The sequence below is a fragment of the Gouania willdenowi genome, chromosome 9 (genome assembly GCF_900634775.1).
Source record: "Gouania willdenowi chromosome 9, fGouWil2.1, whole genome shotgun sequence".
Lineage (NCBI taxonomy): Eukaryota > Metazoa > Chordata > Actinopteri > Blenniiformes > Gobiesocidae > Gouania > Gouania willdenowi.
Window position 1 is genome coordinate 29,983,746 of NC_041052.1, and position 27,792 is coordinate 30,011,537.

The 27,792-nt window shown below is 43.4% G+C and overlaps 1 protein-coding gene across 2 annotated transcripts; it reads right to left on the reverse strand.

Moving 5' to 3' along the window:
- Positions 1-3,364: 3,364 nt before the first annotated feature.
- On the reverse strand, positions 3,365-27,778 carry LOC114469969 (disintegrin and metalloproteinase domain-containing protein 9-like). 2 transcript variants are annotated; one of them, XM_028457918.1, is made up of 23 exons: positions 27,590-27,778; positions 19,606-19,765; positions 18,211-18,289; positions 18,054-18,130; positions 17,789-17,972; positions 17,549-17,614; positions 17,399-17,470; positions 17,100-17,269; positions 16,203-16,284; positions 15,992-16,125; positions 9,795-9,963; positions 8,795-8,890; positions 8,617-8,721; positions 8,466-8,556; positions 8,288-8,393; positions 8,017-8,200; positions 7,154-7,234; positions 6,847-6,952; positions 6,620-6,767; positions 6,085-6,169; positions 5,906-5,935; positions 4,301-4,356; positions 3,365-3,860 (listed from the first exon to the last, which is right to left on the reverse strand). In XM_028457918.1, the coding sequence occupies exons 1-23, from the start codon at positions 27,645-27,647 to the stop codon at positions 3,794-3,796; spliced, it is 2,406 nt and encodes an 801-aa protein (XP_028313719.1). In that variant the 5' UTR covers positions 27,648-27,778; the 3' UTR covers positions 3,365-3,793. The 2 variants fall into 2 exon arrangements, with proteins under 2 accessions (XP_028313719.1, XP_028313720.1); XM_028457919.1 differs by lacking the exon at positions 5,906-5,935.
- Between the last annotated feature and the right edge of the window lie 14 nt (positions 27,779-27,792).

The following is a 27,792-nucleotide window of genomic DNA, read 5'->3' on the forward strand; positions in this document are numbered from 1 at the left end:
TGTCCTTTTCACACTCAGAAATTTCGCTTGTCCCATCAATAATAATAATACACTTTATTTATAAGCGCTTTTCAAAAACACTTTACAATTGTTAAAACAACTACACAAGTCATTAAAAGAAACCAACAGCAACATTTAAGTAAATACAGAAAATACATAACAATAAAAAAAATTGAAAGCTTGGGAGAGGAATGTGGAAGCAGAGGAGATCTGACGCTTTGATACTGCTTCTCTCATCGGTTTTACAAAAGTGCTCGGATATGTGCATCATTCCCGGGTAGAGTACTAATCTGCCCACTGGAGACCCAGGTAAGTCTGTGTTTTCATTCACCAGGGGTGTAAGCGAGGGGACTGCCCGAGCTCCATACTGCTGATGAGCTGCTCTCATCGGTTTTTAAAAGTGCTCAGATTGGCCAAAATCGGCGTCAGCAGAAAACCTTGGACACCTCCTCGAGTCCTAATGTGTAATAATAATATCAACACTAATGATCTCTGGAATAACATTAAAAACGCTGTGTGAGTGGAAGAGCTTGTTGACATTTATATCTCTCTCGACCTATGACCCCTCCAGTCATGCATGCGCAGTTCCAGAGTGTGAAAAACATAGACATGTATACGCAGACGCCGCATCGACTGTGGAAGGACACATCAACAGCGCCACCATCTTGGACCAGTGATGGTGAAGGCAGCGGTGCATGGACATTACAACAGAAAGAGGTATTTCTCAATCTCTAAGTAGAATCAGAATCAGAAATGTTTTTAATGGCCATGTACAGTTTTAAGGACAGTCCAAGGAATTGGTCTTGGTAGTTGAATTATAGTAGAATTATTCGTTGAATTTTGAACTGATTTCCAAACTGTACATTTTTTTAAAAACATCACACGTGTAGCTATGATACAAGGTGCTTGGATATATTTAAAATGCTGGTTTTACCACTCAACACTTAATCTCCACACCCACATCCTTGAATATTTCAGTTCTTTGGCTACAATAATTAATGATGATGATATAATAGTAATAGTGATAGTAATAATAGTAACAGCATAATATTAATGGATATAATAATAATAATAATTAATAATAATTGTCAGGTTTTGTTGGTTTTGTTATTTAGCCCTTGGGGTCCTCTTTAAGTTATTCTGTGTCTTTGTTTATTTTGTTTGAGTCTGGCCTCCTGTGTTTAACTATTGTCTGTGTGCTTGGTTGGTGACTGATTTGCTCCCTCATGTTTTCACCCAGATGTGGCCCATTCCCAATCAGGCCTCCACCACTATTTAGCTGAGTGCTTGGACACCGTGCATTTGCTGGTTCATTGTGTATTGTCAACCCTCCTCGTGTTCTGCTGCGTTTTTTCGCGCTGCCCTTCTAGTCTTTGGATTTTTGGTTAAATTATTAAAGGAGTGCTACCAACACTACACCTGCCTGCGTCCTATATCTCTCTCTTGCATTTGGGTCCACACCTACACTCAACCGTGACAAATAATTATAATAATAATGACAATAACAAAATAATATAGTAAGAATCCAGTAACTATAATACAACAACAAAAAACAATAATATAAATAAGAAACATTATTAATTATAATATAATTATAATATAATGTACACTAACTATAATATAAAGTAATAATAATGAAAAATACAATAATATGACAATATGATAATTATGAGAATAACAATAATACAGAAGTAGTACAATTATACAATAATAATTGTTAAATGCAACGTATAGCCTTAAACAATGAGCACATCTGAACTTTTTCTAGGTTCCTTTTGTTCCATTTATATCTATCATGTCTGACGTTTGTGATAAGCAAACCCCGTGAAAATTGCTTGAGAATTGAGCAATTTATGACAACTTTAATAGTGTAAGCACATCATTCCTCTATAGATGTATTGCACTGTAGGAGCGATTGCCACCGGTCCAAGATGGCCACCCTGTTGATGCACCGCTCTAGTGGGCAGCAGCAGTCGATGCGGCGTCTCCATATTATGTGTATGGTGAAAAGGCTTATGTATCCTGTATTTCTCAATCTCTATTTAGAGATTGAGAAATACCTCTTTCTGCCATAATGTCCATGCACTGTTGCCTCCACCACCACCGGTCCAAGCTCATACGCACCGGAAGACCTTAAATCTTATAGAAGTTTGGAGGTCTAATAACCTGATGATTGATGACGTGCCGTGAAAACCCTCTATAGACCAGCGGTTCTCAAGCTTGGGGTTGCGAGACACTGGGAGGGGGTCGCCAGATGCATTCAAGAAACTAAGAATATTTTTTTGAACAATATGAGTAAGTTTTTGCTTATTTTTACCTTTTTTCTGCAACTACACCAAAATTGTCATAATTTAACCTATTTTCATCACTTTTTCTTGCCATATTTTTGCTCCTTTTAATGCATTTTTCTGCATCACTCTAATTTCTGCCACTTCTCCATCAAATTGCAAAGCCTTTTCTGTATTTTTTCCAATTATGAGACATTTTCAGCACATATAAACTCTTTCCACAGCTTTTCCTATGTAATGTCACATATGACCCATTATTGTCACTTAACCTCTTTCTCTTTTCACCATATTTCATTGCTTATTTAGTTAAATTTAAACTAAATATCCTACTTTTTAAATACACAACACCCCAAGCCTTAATGTTCGTGTCTGTGTTGGACCACCTTCATGTACATTGGGGATCCCCAGTCTCTGACAGACACCTCTATTTTATGTAAGTCCATCAATGAAATAAAGAGTAGAAATAAAAACAATGGGCATTTCTTTATAAATGTATTTATTTATTTAATAATTGTAGACAGTCTTATCACAATCAATGCTATCATAAACAGCTTTTTGATCAGTTTATATTATCGTACATGCAGTCAGTGTGTGAATAAAATTTAAACTCTTGAAAGTGTAACACTGTGTTTGACCTGCAGGAGCCAAAGAGTCCCTGAAAGGATTTACATTCCTCTGACAGTGCACGGATCACACACACACACACACACACACAATATATATACAAATCAAACATCCTCAGGTTAATGTGAGAGAGCAGAGATTGTCTGGCTCCTTGGACCAATCAGCATCCTGTGTGTGAATGGCATGATCAAAGATTTGAGACTTCCTGAAACAGTTCCCACTGAGCACTCAGCGCAGCTGCTGTTAGATTCAGACTGGTCATCATGTTATCCTGTGACCCACCGAGGAGTCAGTGCAGCTGCTGTCACGGTCAGACTGGTTATAGTGTTATCCTGTGTTAAAGGTTGTAGTCGTAGTCTTAGTTTACATTCAGTGTGAGTTTCATCAGTGAACGAACTGATCAGTCTGTTATTGCTCAGAAAAAGTGATGGTATAAAAAGGTGTGGTATATCAATTTAACTGGTGACCTTTATAATTAATGACCAGTCATGTCAGAGCTGAAGAGGAATTGAAACGTAATGCACAGCTTCATCTGTGTGTTTATTGTTTGGTTAAGCATTAGTCACCAGTTATATCGATGACCAGTTGAAGTGATACAGTGAGAGCTGAACTCAAAATAAAAGCACTTCTGTCCATCAGTAGCCCCCCCAGTGTTCTCTCTAAAACTAACAGAAATGACCTTCTTCACCGCCAACTGGTAAATCATGGTCGTTGTCATGGAAACAGATCAAATATTTCAGGCCACTGTAGAAAATAAATTACCCTGACTACAGAAGCAGGGCCGCTATTGGCTGAGAGTGCGGGGACTCCAGAGGCGTGGCCAATGACATCATGCTCCTCAAAAGTCAGTGCATTCACCAAAGTGTGTGTGTGTGGGTGTGTCACACAGGGGGAGGGGGGGCGGGTCTTTGAGGCATCAGCGGTTGAGAAACAGCAGGTTTGGGTTTCCTGGAAACAAAAGAAATGCAAATTAAGAAGGATAACACCGACAGCACACACCCAACACAGCATAACGTGGATGGCTGTTCATCATAGGAATGGGATCCACACAAGGTTCCTGCTGCTTAACAGAAGGTTTTCCTTGCCACCATGATGAATTCATGTTGGGTGTGGGATACATATGTATGTGTATATACGTATATATGCATATGTGTGTATCCATAAAATGAAGAGTCCGTCCTTAAGACTGCTCTACTGTAAAGTACCTTGAGATACCATTGGTTATGATTTGGCGCTATACAAATAAAGATTGATTGAAGTCTGACCATGTGACCAATGCTTCTGACTCAGCATACGTATGACCATGTGACCATCAGTGATGACTCAGCATAAGCCCGACCATGTGACCATCGGTAATGACTAAGCAGAAAGCTGTGACTGTTACTTACAGAGGAGGAGGGGGCCTGCGAGCGTAAGATGGAGTCGTCCTATTCGTTTCTACAACCTGGTCAGACAGAGGACATCACAATCACATGCCCATCTTTATGATGTCACATAAAAGCTACACAATCAAAGGACGGAGCTTCTCATTATCACAGTGCTACTATGATTATATGAAATATAGCAGTGTATTACAGTGATATTTCAATTCAATTAAACTTTGACATGTGATGAGGACATGCAGTGATGACGTGATAGTAACATGCAGTGCTAACATGTGATGAGTACATGTGGGGCCTATGCTACGATTCTAGATAATTATATCCTGGATTAATCTTTGTTAGCGAGCTTCAACGAACCAATTATTTTTCGTCAGACAGAAGCTGTTTTACGAAGGTCAATCACAACAAGTTGAGTTAAGCATGTTGATTTCTGGTCTGGTTGACCGCCGCGCTCTTATCACAGCGTCTGACCAATCACAATGTGGAACGTCACAAATGAGGAATAATTCTTTAAAAATATGAAGAATTAAAATACATCAGACCAAAACAACACTGTTGCTGCAGTAAAAGCATTAAGTAATTAATGCAGGAATTGATGAGATATAACATGTGACAAGGACATGTGATGATAACATGTGACGAGGACATGCAGTGCTAACTTGCAGGATAACATGTGATGATAACAAGTGATAACAGTGATGAAAACCTGATGAGGACATGGAGTGCTAACTTGAAGTGATAACATGTGACAAGGACATGTCATGATAACATGTCACAAGGACTTGTGATAACCATAGGCGCCGATTCCGTGGGTACTTTGGGGTCCGAGCACCCACAGAGATGGCTGAGCATCGACATGTGCCAGGCAACCTACATGTTTTGTTAAGGACCCCTCCCCAGTGCTACCATCAATGCATTGCATTGTGATGTCAGATAAACCCCCAGTGTAGGACAGTGCCCATATCTTTATAAATCCTAGTTATGATTTTGTTTGCTCTGTACACTTGTGTTGTCAGTGTGTGTGTGTGTGTGCATGGCCCTTTAACTACTGATGAATGCTCTGGTAGCTCTACTAGTGTGCGGAGTGAGGGAGCGTGTGACCAGAGCAGATCGATTAAAGAAGCTGTAGCAGTTTGAGTGACAGGCAAAATAAACAGTGCAGGTGTTGACCTAAACCGGAGTCCCGTGTGCTACTCAATGACTGCTGTGAAGTCAGAGAGTTAACCCCAAAGCTGAGGACAGCATCGGCCCCGGAGCCAAGTTTAGTCTCCTGTGTATTCTGGCCACAGTCTGAAGATGGGACAGGAAAGGTTAACACTTGCTTGTTTGCTATTGTAGGCCAAACATAATGAAGGATCAATCAGGGCCAAGATATTCATGATTTTAGAGATATTACGGAGGTGAAAGAAGGCTGTCCTTGAGACTTGTTTAATATGAGAGTTAAAGGATAAGTCAGTATCAAAGATAACACCTAAGTTTTTGACTGTGGTGCTAGGTGACAGAGTAATGCCATTCAGAGACACTATTTGCTGTGATCATTTATCTCTGAGGAGCATGCAGTAATGACATGTGATGAGGACATGAGAGTATAACATGTGATGGTGTTCTCACCTGCTGTGATGGCAGCAGCTGAGTTTGGTGCTTGATGGCGAGAAAAAGGGGATGCAGAAACATCATGTCAGTTTAGTGACACCTTCATCACCACCGACATCATCCTGTTTTTAGGTATGTGTGCTGTGTTGTAGCTGCTCACTTGTGTGTAACCGTGTTGACTTGTTTTAGTGACTCACCGCATTTCTTATCTCACTGCTGTTGTCCCGGGCGACTATCGGAGGTGGGGCTTGATTTGTATGGGCCGAGGCGTTGGCATCCGCCCTGACCAGAAAAAGATAATTAAAAAGTGTGTGTGTGTATGTTAGGGGCGTCCAGATCCGATATTGATATTGGATATCTTTCCAATATCAGCCAGAAAACGAATATCTGATTTTATCAGACGGCATCTAAAATCTCCAATATATTTTATATTATATTTATTCAATTGTAGAATACTGTAGCTATTATGTTGGTTAACATTTATGAGTCAGTTTTTCCTCATACCTACTATTGACGACTATTGTTCTCTGTTTGAGTAACATGACTTGATCAAGCCTTTTCTAACATTGCACACTACAAAATAAGTAATAAAAGTATGTATGATTCGTGCTGATATCGCATCGAATCGATATTGGTATCGGCCAATACTCAAGGCTGCAATATCTGTATCGTATTGGAAGTGAAAAAGTTGTATCAGGACATCCCTAGTGTATGCATGAGTGTGTGTCTCACTGGTATCTCTGCGTTCTCTTCCTGCGGTTCAGTCCAAGTCGTCGTAGTACTTTGTCCCTTCGTAGAAACACGAATGCACCAAGAGCGAGCAGTGGCAGAACCAGGAAGAAAAAGAGCAGCAGGCCGTCTCTAAGGGACGTGTCCTTATCTGAGAGACACGTCATCACATGTCATGATCGCATGTCATCGCCACAGAGGGAAACAATCCTCTTGAGTGTCTAATGTACCATTCCACGTGGGACCGCTGTCCACGCTGCCGCCATAACCTCGGAGCTCGCAGAGAGGAGGAGCCCAATCGTCCTCACAGTGACAGTTTCTGTTGCTGTTACACACCTGCACACGCACGCACACGCACACGCACACAACCACACACACACACACACACACACACACACACACACACACACACACACACACACACACACACACACACACACACACACACACACACACACACACACACACACACACACACACACACACATCAGTGTGTGGGTATGGTTGTGTCAGCAGGACAGCTGCGCGATCTCTCACCCCTCGTCCGTGGCACTTGTTTTGTGCATCACAGTCATACTTCAGGATGTCGGCACTGCGACATTCAAAGTTGATACACACCTAAACAGCAGCGAAGAAGAAACCACGAATGACTACAGAGGTGAAAGTAATTAATTACAAGTACTGTCATTACTGTAATGGAGTTGCTTTCATGGGTACTTGCACTTTTTTGGGGTATAATTCTAAATCAGTAATTTTACTTGTACTTAAGCACGTTTAAAAATAAGTTAATAAATAATTCATTACATTTCTACACCCAACCATTACTGAGTAATTTATTATTTGTTTTAAAATGATCAACGGTCATTGTGAAACTACAAAAAATAAAATAACCAGACAACAATAAAATACATCACATCATAGCTGACCAACCAATTTAAAGTAATGCACGGGACCAAAACAGCATTGAATAGAGGTTATTTTCTCTGTTTTAGAGTTCATAAATGTAGCTATACTAAGAGCGTGAGAATGTTTTTATTCTGAATTTCATTTATTGGTGATATTTTCTTTAAAAAGGAAGTGTATAATTTGACAAACCGTTTATTTTATACAGATGCCTTTGTGGAAAATAAATTAAGTTCCAATTGTGCAAGATTTGGTCTCCTCCTTTTTAAGTTTATATATGAGATGTTTACTGTGTGCAAGGGAACCAAGGCAAGATTTATTACCAAAAATAAACGTGGAAGTGAGAGTAACTAGTAACTTGTACTTTGTACGTATTTTATGTATGACTTACTTGTACTTGAGGACAATTTGAATCAAGTAACAGTATTTCTACTTCAGTAGGATATATCAGTAGTGTTTACTCCTCTGGTGAGGATGAGATGAAGCTCCGCACTCACCTTGTTGTCCCCACACTTTGTCCCCTCGTTGACCATTCCTGGGTCGGGCACGTCCGAGCCGAGATCGAAGTCCACTCCGTAACACTGAGCCGCTCCAATGGGGGAGGAGATGACGGACGGCTTCACCCCGAACGCCGTCACCTCCATCACATTCAGACACTGCAGCTTGCCACACACTGCGTTTCTATGGAGACAGAAAAGTACATCACAAACAGAGGAGACACAACCTGACATCTTCTCCTCACTCGGGACTTCCCGTCTCCATGGTTACCTGCTCTCACACTTCTTGTATCCATTGCTATGGAAACCACAATTCCCAAAGCGGTCTCCTTTACTGTTGACGTGCTTGAAGCAAATCTCAGGAGCTGCTTTGGCCTCTGAGAAAACAGTTGGCATGGAAACAGTGTCAAAACACACACACACTGAGTGTCGGAGGTCAGACTACATACTTTTCCCAAAGATGTCCTGACACTGACGCTCGTAGTGCTGACAACGACCGTTATAACAGAAGGACTGCTGGTTTCTGCAGGGCGCACCATCCTACACACACACATTCAAAAGCTTAGACACGCGCACGCACGCACGCGCGCACACACACACCTGTACGAAGACGTCGCTCTGACACACAGATGAAGAACCGTTGCAGAACTCAGGAAGATCACATTCATCAGTGCTCGAGCGACACACGGAACCTCCTGGAAGAAACTACACAGAAACACAAGTTCACTTAGTGTATCAGTGTGTGTGTGTAGGTGTGTGGGTGTGTGGGTATGTGTACCTGACACTTCTTAGAGCAGCACTCTCCATATCCACACTGAGCTCCAGGCTTCAGTTTGCACGTCTGAAACTCACAGCAGGGATCATCATCACACTCCTACACACACACAAACACATTGGGAAACACACGCACACACGATTACAATTATTACAATTACAATGTCATTGATCAGACTCTTTAATCCAAAGTGACATCCAACACGAGCAGTTAGGGTTAAAGAACTGATCAACATCCCACAGAGATGGACCAGGATTAGAACAAATTACCCTCTGATTACAGCCTGCTTCATTAACCCTTAGACACCTTACACACACAGGCTGTGTTGTAAATGTCCACCTAATGTACTATACAGTACAAATTTGATTAGTATATACTGTCTATATATATTATAAGTATGACTAGGATGATGAGCGTTCCCACGGAAGTATACTTCCAAGTTTCTCAAGATGCATTTGGAACCTTCAAGGACAAAAACCTAAAGCACACTGAGGCTAAATATATATCTGTTGATTCTCCACCTTTGAAAGTTCTGAAAAAAGTAGAATATCAACATGTGCTCATTTGATCCATACAACTCACATATAAACATTTAATTCACATATTTCCAGAGACCCTCCATTGCGCTACAGACTAAACTTCCTATTATCTTCAAAACAAGAGTCCCAATTAAAAAAGAGTTAAAAAAAAAACTAATGGAAGACAAGAAGAGATGCGCATGGACAGAATTTGCCTGTGAGATGCTTTTATTTCGAAAAGGGGTCTCAGGGCCATTTTACATCCCGCTCACAACGCATCATGGGCCGTTTGAAAATGACAAGTGGGCCCATCGTGCACACTTAAAAAATGTCCCCATATAGTATACATTGTATTTCGCATCTGCTCAATCTTTTCATACTATCTAATGTATACACAGTACATACTAATTTAGACCTCACACTTAGTATAAGTAGTACGTTAGGATGACATCACACACACAGACACACACACGCGCAGCACTGACCGTCTGTGAGCCACAGTCACACTCCTCTCCAGTGTCCAGCAGTCTGTTCCCACAGTATGGGGCGCTGTAAGCTTCCTCAGGCTGAGGGACGTTGAGCAGACAGCGAGCTCCACCCAGCAGCAGCTTCTCCAGGTCCTCAGAGGAGCAGCTGCTGAAGCTGCTGGACCCTCTGTGGGACAGAGCGTCTGTCAGTGTGTGTGTCTGTGTGTGTGTGGGTACGTCTGTGGTGTCTATGGCGTCAGTAACATCTGTTGTGTCTGTGGCATCAATAGTGTCTGTGGCATCAGTAGCCTCTATAGTGTCTGTGGCGGCAGTAGCGTTTGTGGTGTCAGAAGTGTCTGTGGTGTATGTGGCGTCAGTAGCATCTGTGGTGTCAGTAGCATCTGTGGTGTCTATGTGTCAGTAGCGTATGTGGTGTCAGTAGCGTCTGCGGTGTCTATGGCGTCAGTAAATGCTTAGGGTGGTGTCAGTAGTATCTGTGGTGTTCATGGCGTCAGTAGCATCTGTGGTGTCTATGGTGTCAGTAGCGTCTGTATGTTCATGGCGTCAATAGCGTTTGTGGCGTGAGTAGCATCTGTGGTGTCTGGCATCAGTTATGTCTGTGGTGTCCGAGTCGTCAGTAGCGTTTGTGGTGTCTATGGCGTCAATAGTGTCTGTTCTGTCGTAGCATCTGTGGTGTCTATTGCATCAGTAGCGTCTGTGGTGTCCGTGGCGTCAGTAGCGTCAGTGGTGTCCATGGCATCTGTGATGTCCGTGGCGTCAGTGGTGTCTGTTGCATCAGTAGTGTTTATGATGTCTGTAGCATCTGTGGTATCCGTGGCGTCAGTACCATCTGTAGCGTATGTGGTGTCAGTAGCGTCTGTGGTGTCAATAGAGTCTGTGGCGTCAATAGCGTTTGTGGCGTGAGTAGCATCTGTGGTGTCTGTGGCGTCAATAGCGTCTGTGGCGTCTATTGTGTCAGTAGCGTCTGTGTTGTCAGTGGTGTCTGTGGCATCAGTAGCGCCTGTGGTGTCCGTGGAGTCAGTAGCGTCTGTGGTGTCTGTGGCGTCAGTAGCGTCAGTTGTGTCCGTGGCATCAGTGGCGTTTGTGGTGTCTATGGCGTCAATAGTGTCTGTTGTGTCAGTAGTGTCTGTGGCATCTATTGCGTCAGTAGCGTCTGTGTTGTCAGTGGTGTCTGTGGCATCAGTAGCGCCTGTGGTGTCCGTGGCGTCAGTAGCGTCTGTGGTGTCCGTGGCGTCAGTAGCGTCAGTTGTGTCCGTGGCATCAGTGGCGTTTGTGGTGTCTATGGCGTCAAGAGTGTCTGTTGTGTCAGTAGCGTCTGTGGCGTCTATTGCATCAGTAGCGTCTGTGGCGTCTATTGCGTCAGTAGCATCTGTTTTGTCAGTGGTGTCTGTGACGTCTGTGGCATCAGTAGCGTCAGTTGTGTCCATGGCATCAGTGGCGTTTGTGGTGTCTATGGCGTCAATAGTGTCTGTTGTGTCAGTAGCGTCTGTGGCGTCTATTGCATCAGTAGCGTCTGTGTTGTCATTGGTGTCTGTGACGTCTGTGGGATCAGTAGCGCTTGTGGTGTCTGTGGCGTCAGTAGCGTCTGTAGTGTTCATGGCGTCAGTAGCGTATATGGTGTCAGTAGCGTATGTGGTGTCAGTAGCGTCTGTGGTGTCATTAGAGTCTGTGGCGTCAATAGCGTGTGTGGCATGAGTAGCATCTGTGGTGTCTGTGGCGTCAGTTATGTCTGTGGTGTCCGAGTCGTCAGTAGCGTTTGTGGTGTCTATGGCGTCAATAGTGTCTGTTATGTCAGTAGCGTCTGTGGCGTCTATTGTGTCAGTAGCATCTGTGTTGTCAGTGGTGTCTGTGGCATCAGTAGCGTCTGTGGTGTCCGTGGCGTCAGTAGCGTCAGTAGTGTCCGTGGCGTCCATGGCATCTGTGGTGTCCGTGGCGTCAGTAGTGTTTGTGGTGTTTATGATGTCAGTAGCATCTGTGGTATCCGTGGCGTCAGTACCATCTGTAGTGTCTATGGCGTCAGCAGCGTCTGTGGCGTCAGTAGAATCTGTGGTTTCCGTGGCATCTGTGGTGTCAGTAGTATCTGTGGTGTTCATGGCGTCAGTAGCATCTGTTGTATCTGTGGTGTCAGTAGTGTCTGTGGTGTCTATGGTGTCAGTAGCGTATGTGGTGTCAGTAGCATCTGTGGCGTCAATAGCGTCTGTGGAGTGAGTAGCATCTGTGGTGTTTGTGGCTTCAGTTACGTCTGTGGTGTCCGAGGCGTCAGTAGCGTTTGTGGTGTCTATGGCGTCAATAGTGTCTGTTGTGTCAGTAGCGTCTGTGGCTTCAGTAGCGTCTGTGGTGTCTATGGCGTCAGAAGTGTCTGTGGTGTCTATTGCGACAGTAGCGTCTGTGTTGTCAGTGGTATCCGTGACGTCAGTAGCATCTGTGGCATCAATAGCGCCTGTGGTGTCTGTGGCGTCAGTAGCGTCAGTGGCGTCAGTAGCGTCTGTGGTGTCCATGGCATCTGTGGTGTCCGTGGTGTCAGTGGTGTCTGTTGCATCAGGATTGCCTTTCGTGTCTACGGCGTCAGTAGTGTCTGTGGCGTCAGTAGCGTTTGTGGTGTTTATGATGTCAGTAGCATCTGTGGCGTCAGTACCATCTGTAGTGTCTATGGCGTCAGTAGCGTTTGTGGTGTTTATGACGTCAGTAGCGTCAGTATTGTCTGTGCTGTCCGTGGCGCCAGTAGTGTCGGTGGTGTCTATTGCGTCAGTAGCATCTGTGGCATCAGTAGCGCTTGTGGTGTTCGTGGCGTCTGTAGCATCTGTGGTTTCCGTGGCGTCTGTGGTGTCAGTAGTATCTGTGGTGTCCATGGTGTCAGTAGCGTCTGTAGTGTTCATGGCATCAGTAGCATCTGTTGTATCTGTGGTGTCAGTAGTGTCTGTGGTGTCTGTGGTGTCAGTTGCGTATGTGGTGTCAGTAGTGTCTGTGGTGTCAATAGCGTCTGTGGCGTGAGTAGCATCTGTGGCATCAGTTATGTCTGTGGTGTCCGAGGCGTCAGTAGCGTTTGTGGTGTCTGTGGTGTCTATGGCGTTAGTAGTGTCTGGTGTCAGTAGCGTCTGTGGCTTCAGTAGCGTCTGTGGTGTCTATGGCATCAGTAGCGTCTGTGGTGTCTATTGCGTCAGTACCGTCTGTGTTGTCAGTGGTGTCTGTGACGTCAGTAGCATCTGTGGCATCAGCGTCTATGGTGTCTATTCCGTCAGTAGCGTTTGTGGTGTCAGTAGCGTTTGTGGTGTCTGTGGTGTCAGTAGCGTCTATGGTGTCTGTGGCGTCAGTAGCGTGTGTGGTGTCTGTGGCATTTGTGGTGTCTATGGCGTCTGTGGCGTCAGTAGCGTCTGTAGTGTCTATTGTGTCAGTAGCATCTGTGGCGTCTGTAGCATCTGTGGCGTCATTTGGTCTGTGGCGTCAGTAGTGTATGTCTCAGAAGCCCCTAATTTCATGCATTATTACTTAGCAAACCAAAAATATTATATTTAACAGAATGGCTAAAACCAAAAGAATACTACAACACCTGGCTAGAAATAGAACAGTTAAACTGCAAACATATTAAACTCTCCGATCTCCCTTTTATCACTGCGACCCTAAAACGTCATACCTGCTTTAAAAACCCACTGATTGCTTCCACCCTGACTGCGTGGTGGAAGCCCTGGACATTACCAATGTCCAATTAAAAACAAGCATGCTGTCTCAAATCTGGCACAACCCTGACTTTAGAAATAGAAAAACACCGCTCTATCTGAAGACATGTGAAGAGATCGGACTCACTCATTTCCAAGACCTCTTCGAAAATGACAAGCTCAGGACATATGACAATCGAACCCAAACATTCAATATAAATAAAAGTGGTTTTCTACAGTACTTACAAGTAACAGAGACAATCAAGAAAAATACTCCAGTATTAATTACCTTACAACCTCCAGAACTGGCTATATATGAAAAAAATCTCAACAAAATAAAAAACTCTCTCGAACACTAATTCTAATCACTTACCAATCGCTAAATGGGAAGCTGAACTCTCAATCACCACAAACACCGATTTCTGGACAGAAACCTTCAGCTACAATACAAGGTCCTCCACAGAACCCACATTACCCAACAGAAAATGCAAAAAATGGGCTTCTCCCCAACAGACATCTGCTCTCAGTGCGCCCAGGGAACAGCTGATTCTAATTTACATGCCTTATGGTTTTGTTCCCCAATTCAACAGTTTTGATTCCTAATTATTCAAAAACTGTCCTCCATTTTGGACTGCAGGATTCCTCTATCTCCAAATCTATGTCTGATAGGAGATCTTCGAGCAAACTAATCTGAATCCATCCTTGTGGCACTCACCATAGCCAAAAAAAACTATATTAGTGAATTGGAAAAATTAAAAATCCTTAAACATAAGAAAATGGCAAAATCTCTTCATATCATTTATTTCCATGAAAAAGATGTCTCAGAAAAAATGAAATAACCTGCTTTGAGTAGCATTGGACTCCTACTTTAATTGCATTACATCTCGATTTTTTTAGCCTGATGATCTAGCCTGCAAGCACTACACTTTACTAACACACTAGTCCAACTGTAAACCTGGACCTCCTTGGACTTGTGGGGTGGCCTTGGCCTTGATGGTGTGGGTGGGTTGCCAGGGTGTCTGGGTGCCTCTGCGCAGGTGTGCATTTCTTCTGGATGTTCTCGTGGTCTCCTAACTGTTTGATGGTGCTTTCCTGCCCCCTCCGTGTGCATCTGGGTGATCCCTGGGGCTGGGGACCTGCATGTTTCTCTGTCTCTCTGCCCCCATCCCGTCCTCCCCCCTCCTCCTCCTCCTTTGCCCGTGCGCCTGCTCTCCTGTTGGATTGGGTATTCCTGTTGGCCCGGGGTGCTGGAGGGGGTGCTATGGCTCTCACCTGGGTAAGTTAGCTGGAGGGTGGGCCTGTTGGGGGGCCTGAAGTGGTGGGGTTTGTGGCTCTTGGCCGGGGGTCACTGGGTGTTGCTGTGGGTTGCTCCGCTTGTCTGGGCACTTTGGCTTTGTTCCTTGGGGTGCACCTTCGTCGGAGATGTTGCTGGCACAGTGGGCCGGGTCGGATCCCCTCCGGGGCTGACTTGGGGGATTGCGCGGGCCGGTGTGCGACGTTGGGGGGCGGTACTATGGGGCCTCGACCCGTGCTGGGGCCTCCCCTGGGGTTGTGCTGGATGGTCGTGTGGGGTGCCGGGGGTGTCCAGGTGGTGGGTCTTTGGGTTGGGCTCTCGGGGCGCGCACTCCTGCCGTCTGCTCAGGGACTGGCCGCGGTTCAGTGTGGCGCCGCGCCTACTTGCGCCGTCTGGGGCTGTGCAGTCCTGCTGGATTGTGGCTGGTTTGTGGGCTGGGGTGGGGGCCTCTCCGGGGAGTACGGCAACTTGTAGTGTCCCCCCGGTGCCCCAGGCGGCTGGGGATGTGATCTTCGTCCTTCGTATTCTGCTTCTGTTCTGGTTCCTACTGGCCTGAGGTCCGGCCCCTCCTTTCTCTGGGCCTGTTGGCGGGCGCCCGCTGACTGTCTGTACGGTGCAGCTCTGGCCATCTGCTGGGCGTTTGCCTTCGCTCCTATGCTGGGGTCTCGGGTGGGGGGGGGCTCGAGTGGGGGTGGATGTTGGTGGGGGGCCTTGGGGTTGGGGTCGGTGGTGAGGTGGCTGCCTCTCGACTAGGGATCTTGGGGGCGTCTGGGGGGCTGCTTGGTCGTAGGGGGGTGGCCTGGGGCTCTTTAGCCCCTGCTCTTTCTCACTCCTTCCCTCTATTCACAGCTACTACCATTATACCTAAGCTTCACATGTCACCAGACTGGCTTGAATACACAACACAATAAGCACAACATGCACAACTACAACATCACATCTCACTCTCACTTTAAAATAATCAACTCTTCCCCACCTTTTCCAATTCCTACCTGGAGTCTCTCATCCCTGTTCCCTTCCCCCTCACCTAGGTGTAACACTGCACTCTTTTTTTATATCCTCCCTATAATAAAGTGTTTCTTACCCTTCCTTAGGGAGGGCTGGTGATGGTCACAATTATGCAATAAAATAAATTCATTTATTTAATTGCAATAACAAGACATGCAACTGTTGCACTTATTGTAGTGTTGACCTTTGACAGCATGTGCAGACAAAGAACAAAAAAAAGTAGTGTATGTATGTCTCACGTGGCTCCTGAGTGCATGATGCACAGAGAGGCGGGGCAGCTGCAGCTCCGCTGGTCGTCGTGGGTCATTCCCAGGTTGTGTCCCAGTTCGTGAGCCACAATGGAGGACAGGGATTGAACGTTGTTGTTGACAAACTGACACACAAACAACAACAATAACACATCAGTCATGTGACTGCAATTTAACAGTGAAGTGCCTCAAGTTAACTCACTGTGTTGATTCCTCCTCCATGACTCCTGGAACACACACTGGAGACGAAGGCCATCCCTGCTGTTCCTCCAAAGCTCTTCTTCCTGCATCACCATCACAATCATGATGACGATGATCATCACCACCACCAGGGTATTTTATTGTGAAGCAGACTTTGTGTACATAACGGTCTTTGTGTGTTTGGCTGTGTTGTAAATGTCTTCCTAACGTACTGCTCATAGTAAGTGTGAGGTCTCAATTAGTATGTCGTGCATTCACATTAGATAGTATGAAAAGATTGAGTAGGTGAGAAATACCCAGATGCATACTATATGGGGACATTTTTTACGTGTGCACGGTAGGCACATTAGTCATACTCAACCATCCCATGATGCATTGCGAGCGGAATGTAAAATGGTCCTGGGACCGGCTTAAAGCTTAAAATCAAACTTCCCCTTTTCAAAAATAAAAGCATCTCTTCTCGTCTTCCATTAGTTTAACTTTTTTGTAAATAGGGCTCTTGTTTTCAAGTTAACAGGAAGTTTAGTCAGTAGCACAATGGAGGGTCTCTGAAAATGCGTGAAATGTGTATACAAGGGTTTTATAGATCAAATGAGCACATTGGTCACTTTCTCACTTAAAATGCTTTCATAACTTTCAAAAGTGGAGAATCACTGGATATATTTAGCCTCAGTGTGCTTCAGGTTTTTGTCCTTGAAGGTTCCAAATGCATCTTGGGAAACTTGGAAGTACACTTCAGCGGGAACACTCATCACCTATTCATAATTATAGTATATAGTAGGCAGTATATACTAACACACGAATAACCACAAGCTTTCCTACTCACAGTAATAATTTGCAGTGTATAATACGTTAGTTGGACATTTACAACACAGACACTGTCCTTGTGTGTGCGTACAGTATGAGCTGTGCCGAGTCATGGCGGCGGCGCCGACTAAGCTCTTTCTCCCTCCATTGAGTGAAGCGACTCAGCACGTCTCCTGCTGATCCTTCAGTGCTAATCAGATTCTGCTGAGTCCAAACCTCCAGGGCTACCAGGACGACACGCACGTTCAGCTGCTGGTAGATCTGCACATGCACATGGAATGGATACATAAAAATGTGTGCATGATGCGCGCATGTGTGTTTCATGTGTGTGTGTATATAATGTGTATGACATGTACATGTGATTGTATGTTGTGTGTGTTGTGTCCTCACACTGTCGATGTAGTTTGCCAGGTGAACCATCTGTTCTCTCACTGCAGTCACATTCCTATTCATGAAGGAGAACTGAGAACACACACACACTGTTACACATGTGCACTAACCCTGTATATGTGTGTGAGAGTGTGTGTGTGTGTGTCTCACTCTGTCATTGTCGACCACCAGCAGCAGCTCCACATAATGAGTCTTATGCAGTGCAGCTCGCTTTACCTACACACACACACACACACACACACACACACACACACACACACACACACACACACACACACACACACACACACACACACACACACACACACACACACACACACACACACACACACACACTAATAAGCACCAATCTGTGTGTGTGTGTGTGTGTGTGTGTGTGTGCGTGCGAACCCTGTTGTGCTCTATTTGCTGTGTTGTGTATTCATGGCTCTTTGTTGTGTAGTTGTTGTTGTGTGGCGTCCCACAGCCTTGTGGCTGTGAGGTCACATCCTGTAGGCGGTATAGCAGGTGTTGCTCGGGGGCGGAGGCTAAGGGTTCGATCCCGTAGCTGATGTTTGATCGATGGATGACTCCTCTGCGCACAGGGACAGGAGACAGACAAAGTGTAGATGTGTGTGTGTGTGTGTGTAGATGTGTGTGTGTGTGTGTGTGTTACCTGAGTCCATCACAGACACTCATGGCTACAGACGATTCGTCATCATCCTGGATGAAACCCTGATAGTGACAGTGGCTCTGCAGCACAGGAGAGTTTGTTATCATGGCAACCTCTGTGTGTACGTGTGTTTGTGTATGTGTGTGTGTGTGTGCGTCACCTGAGCAGGGGCAGAGCTGCTCCTTACAGTCCCGTCCTCTCCGTAGGTGAACACTGTGAAATCATGTGACAGCAGCTTTCTGTAACCAACAGTAAGATTCAGTATAAACTAGGCATGTAACAATTCTCATTACCTTATTGAACCGTTCGGTATGGCATCCACGGTTCAATACTGACTTAAGTATTGAACCGTAAAGGTTCTGTGCATTTTGTCTCTCTAAATTGGCTTTGCCTGTAAGTCAGCCCGCAGGGATGAGGAAACCCTGCCACGTAAGTTAAAAGGCCATTCACAACATGCTAAAGTTTGGTGACGTTAACAACATTGTTTACTTCAATACAACAATTAGTTCCGACCAAGTGATGTGATTGGACAGCAGACATTCCAAGAGTGCTGATGTAGAGAAACAACGCACTGGAACTTCTTACGGATTATATCACTCTGTTGTACAGCTGATCTAAATACCGTTAATTCTTGGGCATCTTGGGCCACACACCACAGTACATTATCACGTTCACACTGCAGGTCTTAATGCACAATTCGGTGTGTGGTTGTTGTTCAAATTACATATTAAATGCTTCTGTTGGAGCTGGTGGTTCCTGATCGATGGTTCGCAGCTCAACAAGTCAGGAACACTCGGATGGACTATCCTTCTATCCTATCCTATTTGCCCTTCTGTTCACTAACCCCAACCAGTCAAAGCAGATGGCTGCCACCCTAAGCGCTGTGGGATTACTTTGTTGTAAAAAATGAATGTCTGTAAACTTTGTTTTACTTGTATCGCCTATTTGAATGGAAACGTTTCCAGCATGACCTTCTATTTGTGGCGCATCACCCAGTGATATCATTGACTGAAGCAGGGTGACCAACAGGTAACACCGTCATCTAAAAAGCAACAGTCCCAGTGACAGAGCCAGGTGTTCATCACCAGGGATCTACAGCTGTTTTCCGTGGTTGGTGATGTGGGCTTTTTTTTTTTTTTTTTTTGTTAAATACGTTGGATCCATGTTTCAAAATGAACGGCCAATTTAACTTTGCAGAAGTACAGGTTTATTTATTGAAAGTGGTGAATTTCTGTTATTTTATTTTATTTTTCAATGGATATTTCCATAGTTTGTACATGGGGTGCCAGAATTTGTGTTATTTTATATGTATTTTATTAAGTTTTGTTTATTTTATGTCATAAAATACACCATACACATGAATGTGCTGTTCTTTAAAATTTACTAAAAACACTTAACAATGGAAACACATTAACGGCCCGGGCCATAAGCACCAAACTGTGACCAAAAAACCGTGGTACGTATTGAACCTTGGGCTGACCGTATTGCTGCATCCCCAGTAAGGATCAGTAAGGCTCACAGACATTACTGGTTACTGTCTCTTTAATGAACGTACGTGTTCCTCTGCAGACGAAGGACGAGCTCTTCTCCATCCACGCTGACCATAAACGACACATGAGTGGGCGGAGTCCCATCCACATCTCTCTTTAGCCTTCCTCCTATTGGCCGAGGGACGGTCAGCTGATAGGAAGCCAGGTGTTCTGTCTGCTGCAGATCTGCAGAGAAACACAAGCAGCTCCTTTCAACAACAAAAGTGCTTTTATTTTGAAGGACCCACTCTGACTTCCATCAAAAGTGGGCAGAGGTTTGTCCCTCCCATAATGACCAGTGAGTATGAACATGCAAGGCTGTGAGGAGACAGTCCCCCTGCTGGTCAGCTCTGCTTCTCTCAAAGAAACACTGAGACCCCAGTGGACACACGAGGAACTACATCTGCTGATATTAGGGATTACTGTGTGTGTGTGTGTGTGTGTGTGTGTGTGCGTGTGTGTGTGTGTGTGTGTGTGTGTTAAGCAGCTTAAAGCTCAGTTCTTTCTTAACAACTAAACCCTGTTTGTGTTTTTGAACACTTGCTGAGAAAGCAGTTTGTGTGAGTGTGTGCTGACACAGCAGTGTGTGTTTCCTGATTTCTGTCAGTCTGAGCTCACTGGCAACACTTTCTTCTTCTCCTAGTTATTAACAATCTGATCATGTGATTGACATGATCAGCAACAAGCAGCTTTAAAGCATCTGATTGTCCTCTGACAGTTGTGAGTGTGTGTGATATGCTTAATAACAGAGGACATTCTATGGGACAAAAACAAGATAAAACCCAGAATACAGAAGTAGTCAAATTTTATATTAAAATATAACAGACGTCAGCTTCAGACAGCTCAGTTCTTTTCAGTGTTTAAAGTTATTCACTTCGTAAAGCAGCAGTTGTTTTAACCTCAGAAGAACATCTTCTGACAGATCACTGAGAGTCAAACCTGCTCTATAACAGATACGATCAGTTATTTGATCAATGATCCTGATCACGGTACCATCATCATTTACACATTAAAGCAGTAAAATAAAAGTATAGCTAAAGTCTGCTCTACTTTTACTCTGTCAAATATAAATGAAGTTCAAACATAATGCAGTATAGAAACATCTGAGCTACTCTGTCAACACAAAATAACAAACATGATCAAAAACTAATTCTAGAGAAAATATTTCTCTTGGAACCAGAATAAATGAGGTCACGACATTGGATTTGGAACCAGTGCTGCTTTAAAGGGTTAAGGACATTCTTACTCCCATTAAAGGTGCAATTGGTACCTCTCAGATCCCTCTCCCCCCCTCCCTCCCCACTGCTCTCTTGCCCTGCCTCCAAACTCTCCAAAGTCCCTCCCTCAGAGGAGCTAACAAGCCAATGTTAGCCCGACAGCAACATCACAGTATTATAACATGCTCTGTTAAAAGCATATTATAGCAGCCACACAGAGGCTGCTGAATGCACATGAACACATCCACCACAGAGTTCTAGTGCAATAATTACAAATCAAACATAATGTAAATCAAGCAGCAGTAATTACCGTTAAAGCAAAAAAAAGTCACCAAATCCACGTTCTACTCCTCCAGACCATACACTGTAAAGAACACGGCGCTCTAGCTCTGGAAAAGGGGCGGGGCTTGTGAGCAACAGCTGTTAGACAGCCCATCAAACACAATCCTGGCTCTGATTGGTTCTTTTTGCTCGGTCGTGGTGCATTCTGGCAATCTGCCAAAGGCTGCAGGAGCAGCAGGGGGGTCTCAATGAGTCTGTTTTTTGCACCCAAACTACTAGTTTGATGTAAAGCTGTCCTTACATAGTAACAGCTTTAGCAAATATGACAAAAAGTTACTTTTATAAGAGTCGCAGTGGGTCCCACTGTTTGGACACGCCCATTTAAGATGAAACGTGAACTCCAGATGAAACTCAGTGAATAATCCAATTTTATTTATAAAGCACTTTAAAAACCCAGGAAGAAAGGGACAAAGTGCTGTACAAAGTGACAAAAGTGCATACACTATAAGACAAACAATAAAACAAAACAAAATATGAAATAAGAGTGTACATAAAATCAATGCAATTTAAAAACCATACGCCAAAGTAAAAAGATGCATTTTTAATATAAATTTAAAAATGAAGCCTCTCTAATATAAAGTATTCCACAGCTTCGGACCTGGAACTGCAAAAGCTCGGTCACCTCTGGGCTTTTTTCTGCTGTCTGGCATCCTTAGCAGTCACTGGTTTGCTGATCTAAGTGCACGAGCAGGGACATCGGGTGAAGAAGGTCTGCCAGGTATTTGGGTGCGAGTCCATGCAATGATTTCAAACCAAATATTAAGGAGTTTAAAATCAATCCTAAAATGAACTGGCAGCCAGTGTAAAGTGCTCAGGACAGGGGAAATGTGCTCTAATTTCCTTGTGCCAGTTAAAAGCAATGCAACAGTGTTCCTTACCATCTGGAGACAAGAGATGGAAAATTTACTAATCCCCACATACAGTGAGTTACAGAGTCAAATGTCACTTACCATCCGAGATATGACATGTTAAATTTCACCCATGATGACAGAAATTATTCCATCTGTCAAACTGATCCAGGATCAACATATTGATTGGCAGATGTGCTAATAAATTTTATTTACTGGAGCTTACTGACGTTAGCTCAGGTGTGTAAAGCTAAAGCCGTAAAACTTTTCCTGTTGCTCCACCCCTTTGATTGTTCAGGTCCCACCCATCGCAACAAAATGGTTAAAAAAAAAGTTATTCTTCAAAACTCATTAAATAAGATCTTTTAGAACAGTAATAACATGAAATTTGTTTCTATTTTTCATGCTGATTTTTCAGCAAAGCCATTATCGTCTTGACGTCATGCCCCTTCCCCAGGGTGTGCGCTCCCCAGTTTAGGAACCACTGCTTCAAAGTTTAACCAAACAATTGAAGAAGTCCATGAACGAGCTGCTGCTCTTTCCTTTTTTTTTTATCTAACAATGAGTGAGTCAAAAGCTACATCTGAATAGTCCCTCCTATATCCTTTCCTATCTACTTTTCCTTCACCTAGGGCCTTATAAAATTCAAGTTAATGGAATCGTGGACAGAATCGACCAATGAAAACGGTTAAACGTGGAAATAGACAGAATTGGCATGAAACGCCGTCAACGTGAGGCAAGGAACTTTTTTTATGAACAAATGTTTCTGGGGAGCACTCATTAGGTGCACCGCCCTCCCCCCTCACATCCTGGCTACTTCAAACACCGCGTAAACCACCTGAAACACCGTCTAAACTACCAAAAAACTCTGCAACTCCTCACTCACTCCGGAGCCACCAGTTTTGTAAAACTCCATCCGTTTCTCATCAAGCGCTGAGGTGCTCCGTGACAACATGATCAGCTTTAATCAGCTTCACCTGCTCAGAGTGTGTTATCAGTGCTACAGATGATACAGGGCTGCCAAGTTTCAGAAAATGACAAGAGTGAGACTTAAGTGACTTGATGCGTTCCGCCAAAAAAAAAAAAGTGGCTTTTTTTTACCATCGCTTTGGCCTGTTTTCAGAAATCAGAAATGTTTTTAATGGCCATGTACAGTTTTAAGGACAGTACAAGGAATTTGTCTTGGTAGTTGGTGCACAAAACAAACAACAAAAATAAATAAATAAAAAAACAAAACAAAGAACAACCCAGCAACAATAACATTGATTTCTACCTTAAGACTGATGTCCTCACCTCCATGCCAGCAGCTTTCCCTGCAATGTGGCCTCCTAATGTTAGTTTTAATCAACCAGAAATTAGAAATGAAAACTAACAAGAATTTTGACAAAATACATTTATTTGTCAATATCTCATTTCAACCAACTCTCCATCATTTAGCTGTGGACATGTCTCATGTTGTAGATTTTCATGCCTTGATGACAGAGGCAGGGGGCTCCCACTTTAAACACTGTGACCCAAGGCAGTGCTACCTTTATCTCAGCTCTCCTTGTCTGCAACAGAAAGGAGGTCATTAAAAAGCAAATCATGTAAAAAACATTAAAATATTAAGCAATTTTTGATTGAATAAATGTCTTAGCAGCAGACTCAATGTCCATAGAAAAACACTATTACATACAAAAAATAATCAAATAAGAACAGTTCAAATGAACATTCGATTAGACAAGGCATTTGTTTCATTTACTATGTATCTATGCTTATATAACTTACAAGTGCAATTCAGCAATAAGAGTTTTAATTCATTTAAGTTAATGTCGAGCACAGACACACACACACGTAGAGGTGGGCAATATGGAGAAGAAGAAAAAAATCACATCATGATTTTTTTCATTCAAATCATTTAGACTATTTTAAAGTTATTTACCAACAAAACAAACCAATTCACCTACTTAAAATCATCGTCCTAAATGGAAAAAGGAATAAAAGATAATTTAGGACAAGGTAATTTTCAAATATTTTTTTAAATTGTATGTAAGCAATTTATCAAACTGTTTCCAAGTACAATTAACATCAAACAAAAGGGCTGACATGTTCTTATAGTCACACACAGTCTTTTTACTTTGTTTAACTAAAGTGGTGTAGCATCAGCATTAGCAACGCTTGCTACATAACAAGGCAGCATATCTGTCTCGTAAGGGTGTAACAATACATGTATTTGTATTGAACCGTTTCGGTACAGGATGTTCGGTTCGGGTACAGGGTTGTGCACGGGTGAGTTCCCTGAATTCGCTAAAGTCTGCTTGGGAACACTTCGGCTTCTGGGTGAAATACTGCAATGAAGAAAGACAAGTGGATAAAACCAGGGCGGTGTGCCGACATTGTTCAGCTGAGATCGGGTATGTTTCCGGGGACACGACGAACATGCTAACTCACTTGAAACGGCACCACCCGAGTGCGAATATCACTGCAACAAGAAAGAAAATGTCCTTAGTGCAAACGCAGCTGACTTCTGCATTCAAGCAGCCTCTGCCTACCTAGCAATTCAGATCTGGCCAAAGCTATAATAACTACCATCAGAGTCTTTATTTTCATATTCTGTATAATGTTGAATACATTGTTGGTTTACTAGAGTTTCGAATAAACAAGCACATTTATGTTTTGCATTTTGTTCCATACTGTACCAAAAATTAACCGAACCGTGACCTCAAAACCGAGGTACGTATCAAACCGTGATTTTTGTGTATCGTTACACCCCTACTGTATAGTGATTTCCATTTGTTTTTGAGGTAACACTCTCATGTTAATAAAATCCTACTTTAAACAGTGTTTTAACCCCTCATTTCACACATTTTGGACAATCATATCCTATACAAGATAAAATGTTACTGCTTTGGTTCCATTAGGCCTGGGTGATATGGACCAATATTCATATCTCAATATTTTTCCCCAAAATGGCAATAGGTGATATAAACCATTTACTTTTTTCAATAGTTTTACAAGAAAAACAATAATGGGTCAAAGTCAGTCTTTTATTAATCACTTGCAACATAACAACATTTTGTGACACTTTTGACTTTTTTCTTTATTAAGGCTGAAATGTGATTAAATGATGTAGTGTTGCTTGTTTCAGGGCAGCTCTGAGTTGCTGAAAGTCGTTTTTAAAGTAAATCACATTCAGGACACTGTCCCTTTAAGAATGCCTCAGCAGCAGCTCAGCAGCAGCTCTGCTACAGCGCAGCGACAGAGAGTTAGTTAGAGAAGAAAAACACACAGTGTTTCTTCAAACATCTCTCAGTGCTTCAACACTCAGAACTGATGGAGTTTAACAGACAGACAGACAGACAGAGCTGCTAACACGGAGGACATAGCTAACTCTGTGCATCCGTGCACTGGGGGGAGAGGGAGTGCTTCATAATTCTTTGGTGTCTGACATGCTGACTAGCAAATGGTGTGATTTGGCAGAGAAAAAAAACCTTTGGATGTGCTGTGTATGGACCACAGACATATGACGCAGACACGGCACTGCAAGGGTTAAAATGTGAACTACAGACGGTTCTACGATCTCCATGATTTGGGAGATCGTCATCATGTTTTAATCCTTAATGATCTAATATCATCAGATCGCACACCCTTATACAAACCTGAGTGAGAGGGAGAAACACACACAAATTGTTAGTTTTTAAGACGAGTAAACTAACACTATAACACACACACAGCAATATAAACAGTGAAAAAAATTGGGTAGTTACATACCATCTCAGACAGCGTCTGTCCTCGAGAAACTTTCTTTCTGAAAGCATGTCGACGACTCGGCGCGTGTTGTGTGAGGTGTCGTTAGAGACGGCTCGTCAAGCTCCGCGTTACGTTGCTTCTGATTGGTTTATTATTCTGTGATGCCTGCCATGGTTGGTTAAATTTAGGCACAAAGAGACATGGATTGATCTGGGATTGTTATCTCGGTCAGTCAATCAGAGTTACTCGAGCTGCGGCAAGCCGCGAGGACCAAAGTCTATTACCAGGAAAAAAATAAAGAGAGTATTGAATGTGGAAATATAAGCGTGAGAAATGTCAAGTGTGGCATGTGGTGTGAGAATGCGTCAAATTGCATTACTATCACGCTCAAAGGGTGAGGCTTGGCAGCTCTGTGATATGTGGACATGTTGTTGTGGACGAGACTATCGATGCCAGGTATTGTAGTGTCTGAAACATCGTAGGTTAATGATAACTACTGATACTGTAAAATATTCTGGCCCCTAGTGGTGAAACAACTGATTTATCCTTGAGTCCATTTATTTTTGTGTCATCGTGGTCTGGAATTATGTCATCAGGATCGTTTAAATTAGTTTAATTTAAATGATGTTAATCAAAACTTAAACAATAAACCTGATCAGATTCAGTAAACCATTGATTTCTGAGGGGATATTGGGTGACATTAATGCTGTTCTCATACATTTTTGTTTAATTATTGATTTTTAAAATGTATTTATTTGTTTCCACACTGGAGTTAAAAACAAATATTTTCTGAAAAGAACAACACAATGAGAATGGCTGCTCACACTCACCTTCCACTCAAAAATATTAATTATGTTCAATAAAACATGTGGCTAAAAATGACTTTGATCCCTTAAATGACAGAGTGCTCGGTTTTATGTTAGTCTGATAATATGGCTGCATATCATAAGATATGCTTTAGATTATTTAAAGTTGTTCAAGGCATATTATAGCCTTGGTAACTTACATGATCTCCGTCCCTTGTCGGTCATCGTGAGTTTCCGTAAGCGCTCGGATGTGCCCGTCCCTTTAAATGTCGCTGCAAGGAGTTATGGGTCAGCATTATGGGGCAGCTTTATCGCGTCTTCTTTGGTAAAGGATGCATCAGTGTTTCCTAGGCTAAAGGAGGTTATAAAGCAATCATTGTGTCTATTTTCCTGCGCTTGAAGATAATTCAAACCCTCTTTATCATGGCAAACACTTAAACACTAACGGGGGTTAAGGAACAGTGGATAGGAGGGACTGATCAAACGCAGCCACAGTCTGCTACAGACACTCAACCCAACCTGGCAACCCAGCTCCTGCACTGGTTCACTCTCCTCTTTCAGCTCTTTTTTGGTTTGATTTGGGTCCTTTATTCATCCACGATATAAAATTAAAATAAGATAGAAAACAGGAGGACAAATGACCCCTTTAACAACTCAGCGTGCAGGACGTAGAATTCCCAAAGCCTCAGTCTAACTCTAACCCTAGTGACGGGTCACGAAGTGTAATGATCACCAGCTGAACTAATACACCACACGCCTTACTTAGTGTTAGCTCGTTCTGTGAGTGACTAACTGCTTTAGTATCGGTCAATAAATGTACTGTAGTCACAAGATAACATGATCATCAGTCCAACTATAACACCAGCTTCTTTAAGAGCTGACAGAAAACGGTCACAAGATAACATGATCACTAGTCCAACCGTAACACCTACTTCTTTAATAGCTTTGACAGAAAACGGTCACAATATAATATGATCACCAGTCCAACTCTTACAGTTGCCGGATGCAAGAGTCGTGCCGCTCACTCAGCGGGCGCGTTCACCTGGCAGTGATCGTGACGTCACTCACCTGTGACCCTCCCGAGCAGCAGCACACAGAACAGCTTCAGCACGGATCGACCAATCATCTCCGTCCTCAGTCCGCGAACCGACTGCCGAGCTCCAGCTCACCAAGCATCCACACCCAAGGGCGTGTGTGTCGTTGTTCTATGTGGATTTACTGCTACTGCGGTCACCGGAAGTCAAGTGCGCATTCAAAGAGGAGACAGACCG

What these genes read in the sequence shown, in the direction of transcription:
- LOC114469969 (XM_028457918.1), bottom strand. Translation starts at nt 27,647, where the DNA reads ATGATTGGTCGATCCGTGCTGAAGCTGTTCTGTGTGCTGCTGCTCGGG. An exon ending in GCTGCTCTAAGAAGTGTCAG is followed by an intron (nt 8,722 to 8,794) that starts GTACACATACCC and finishes GTTTCTGTGTAG; the next exon opens with TTTCTTCCAGGAGGTTCCGT. An exon ending in CAAAGTGTGGGGACAACAAG is followed by an intron (nt 7,235 to 8,016) that starts GTGAGTGCGGAG and finishes GCTGCTGTTTAG; the next exon opens with GTGTGTATCAACTTTGAATG.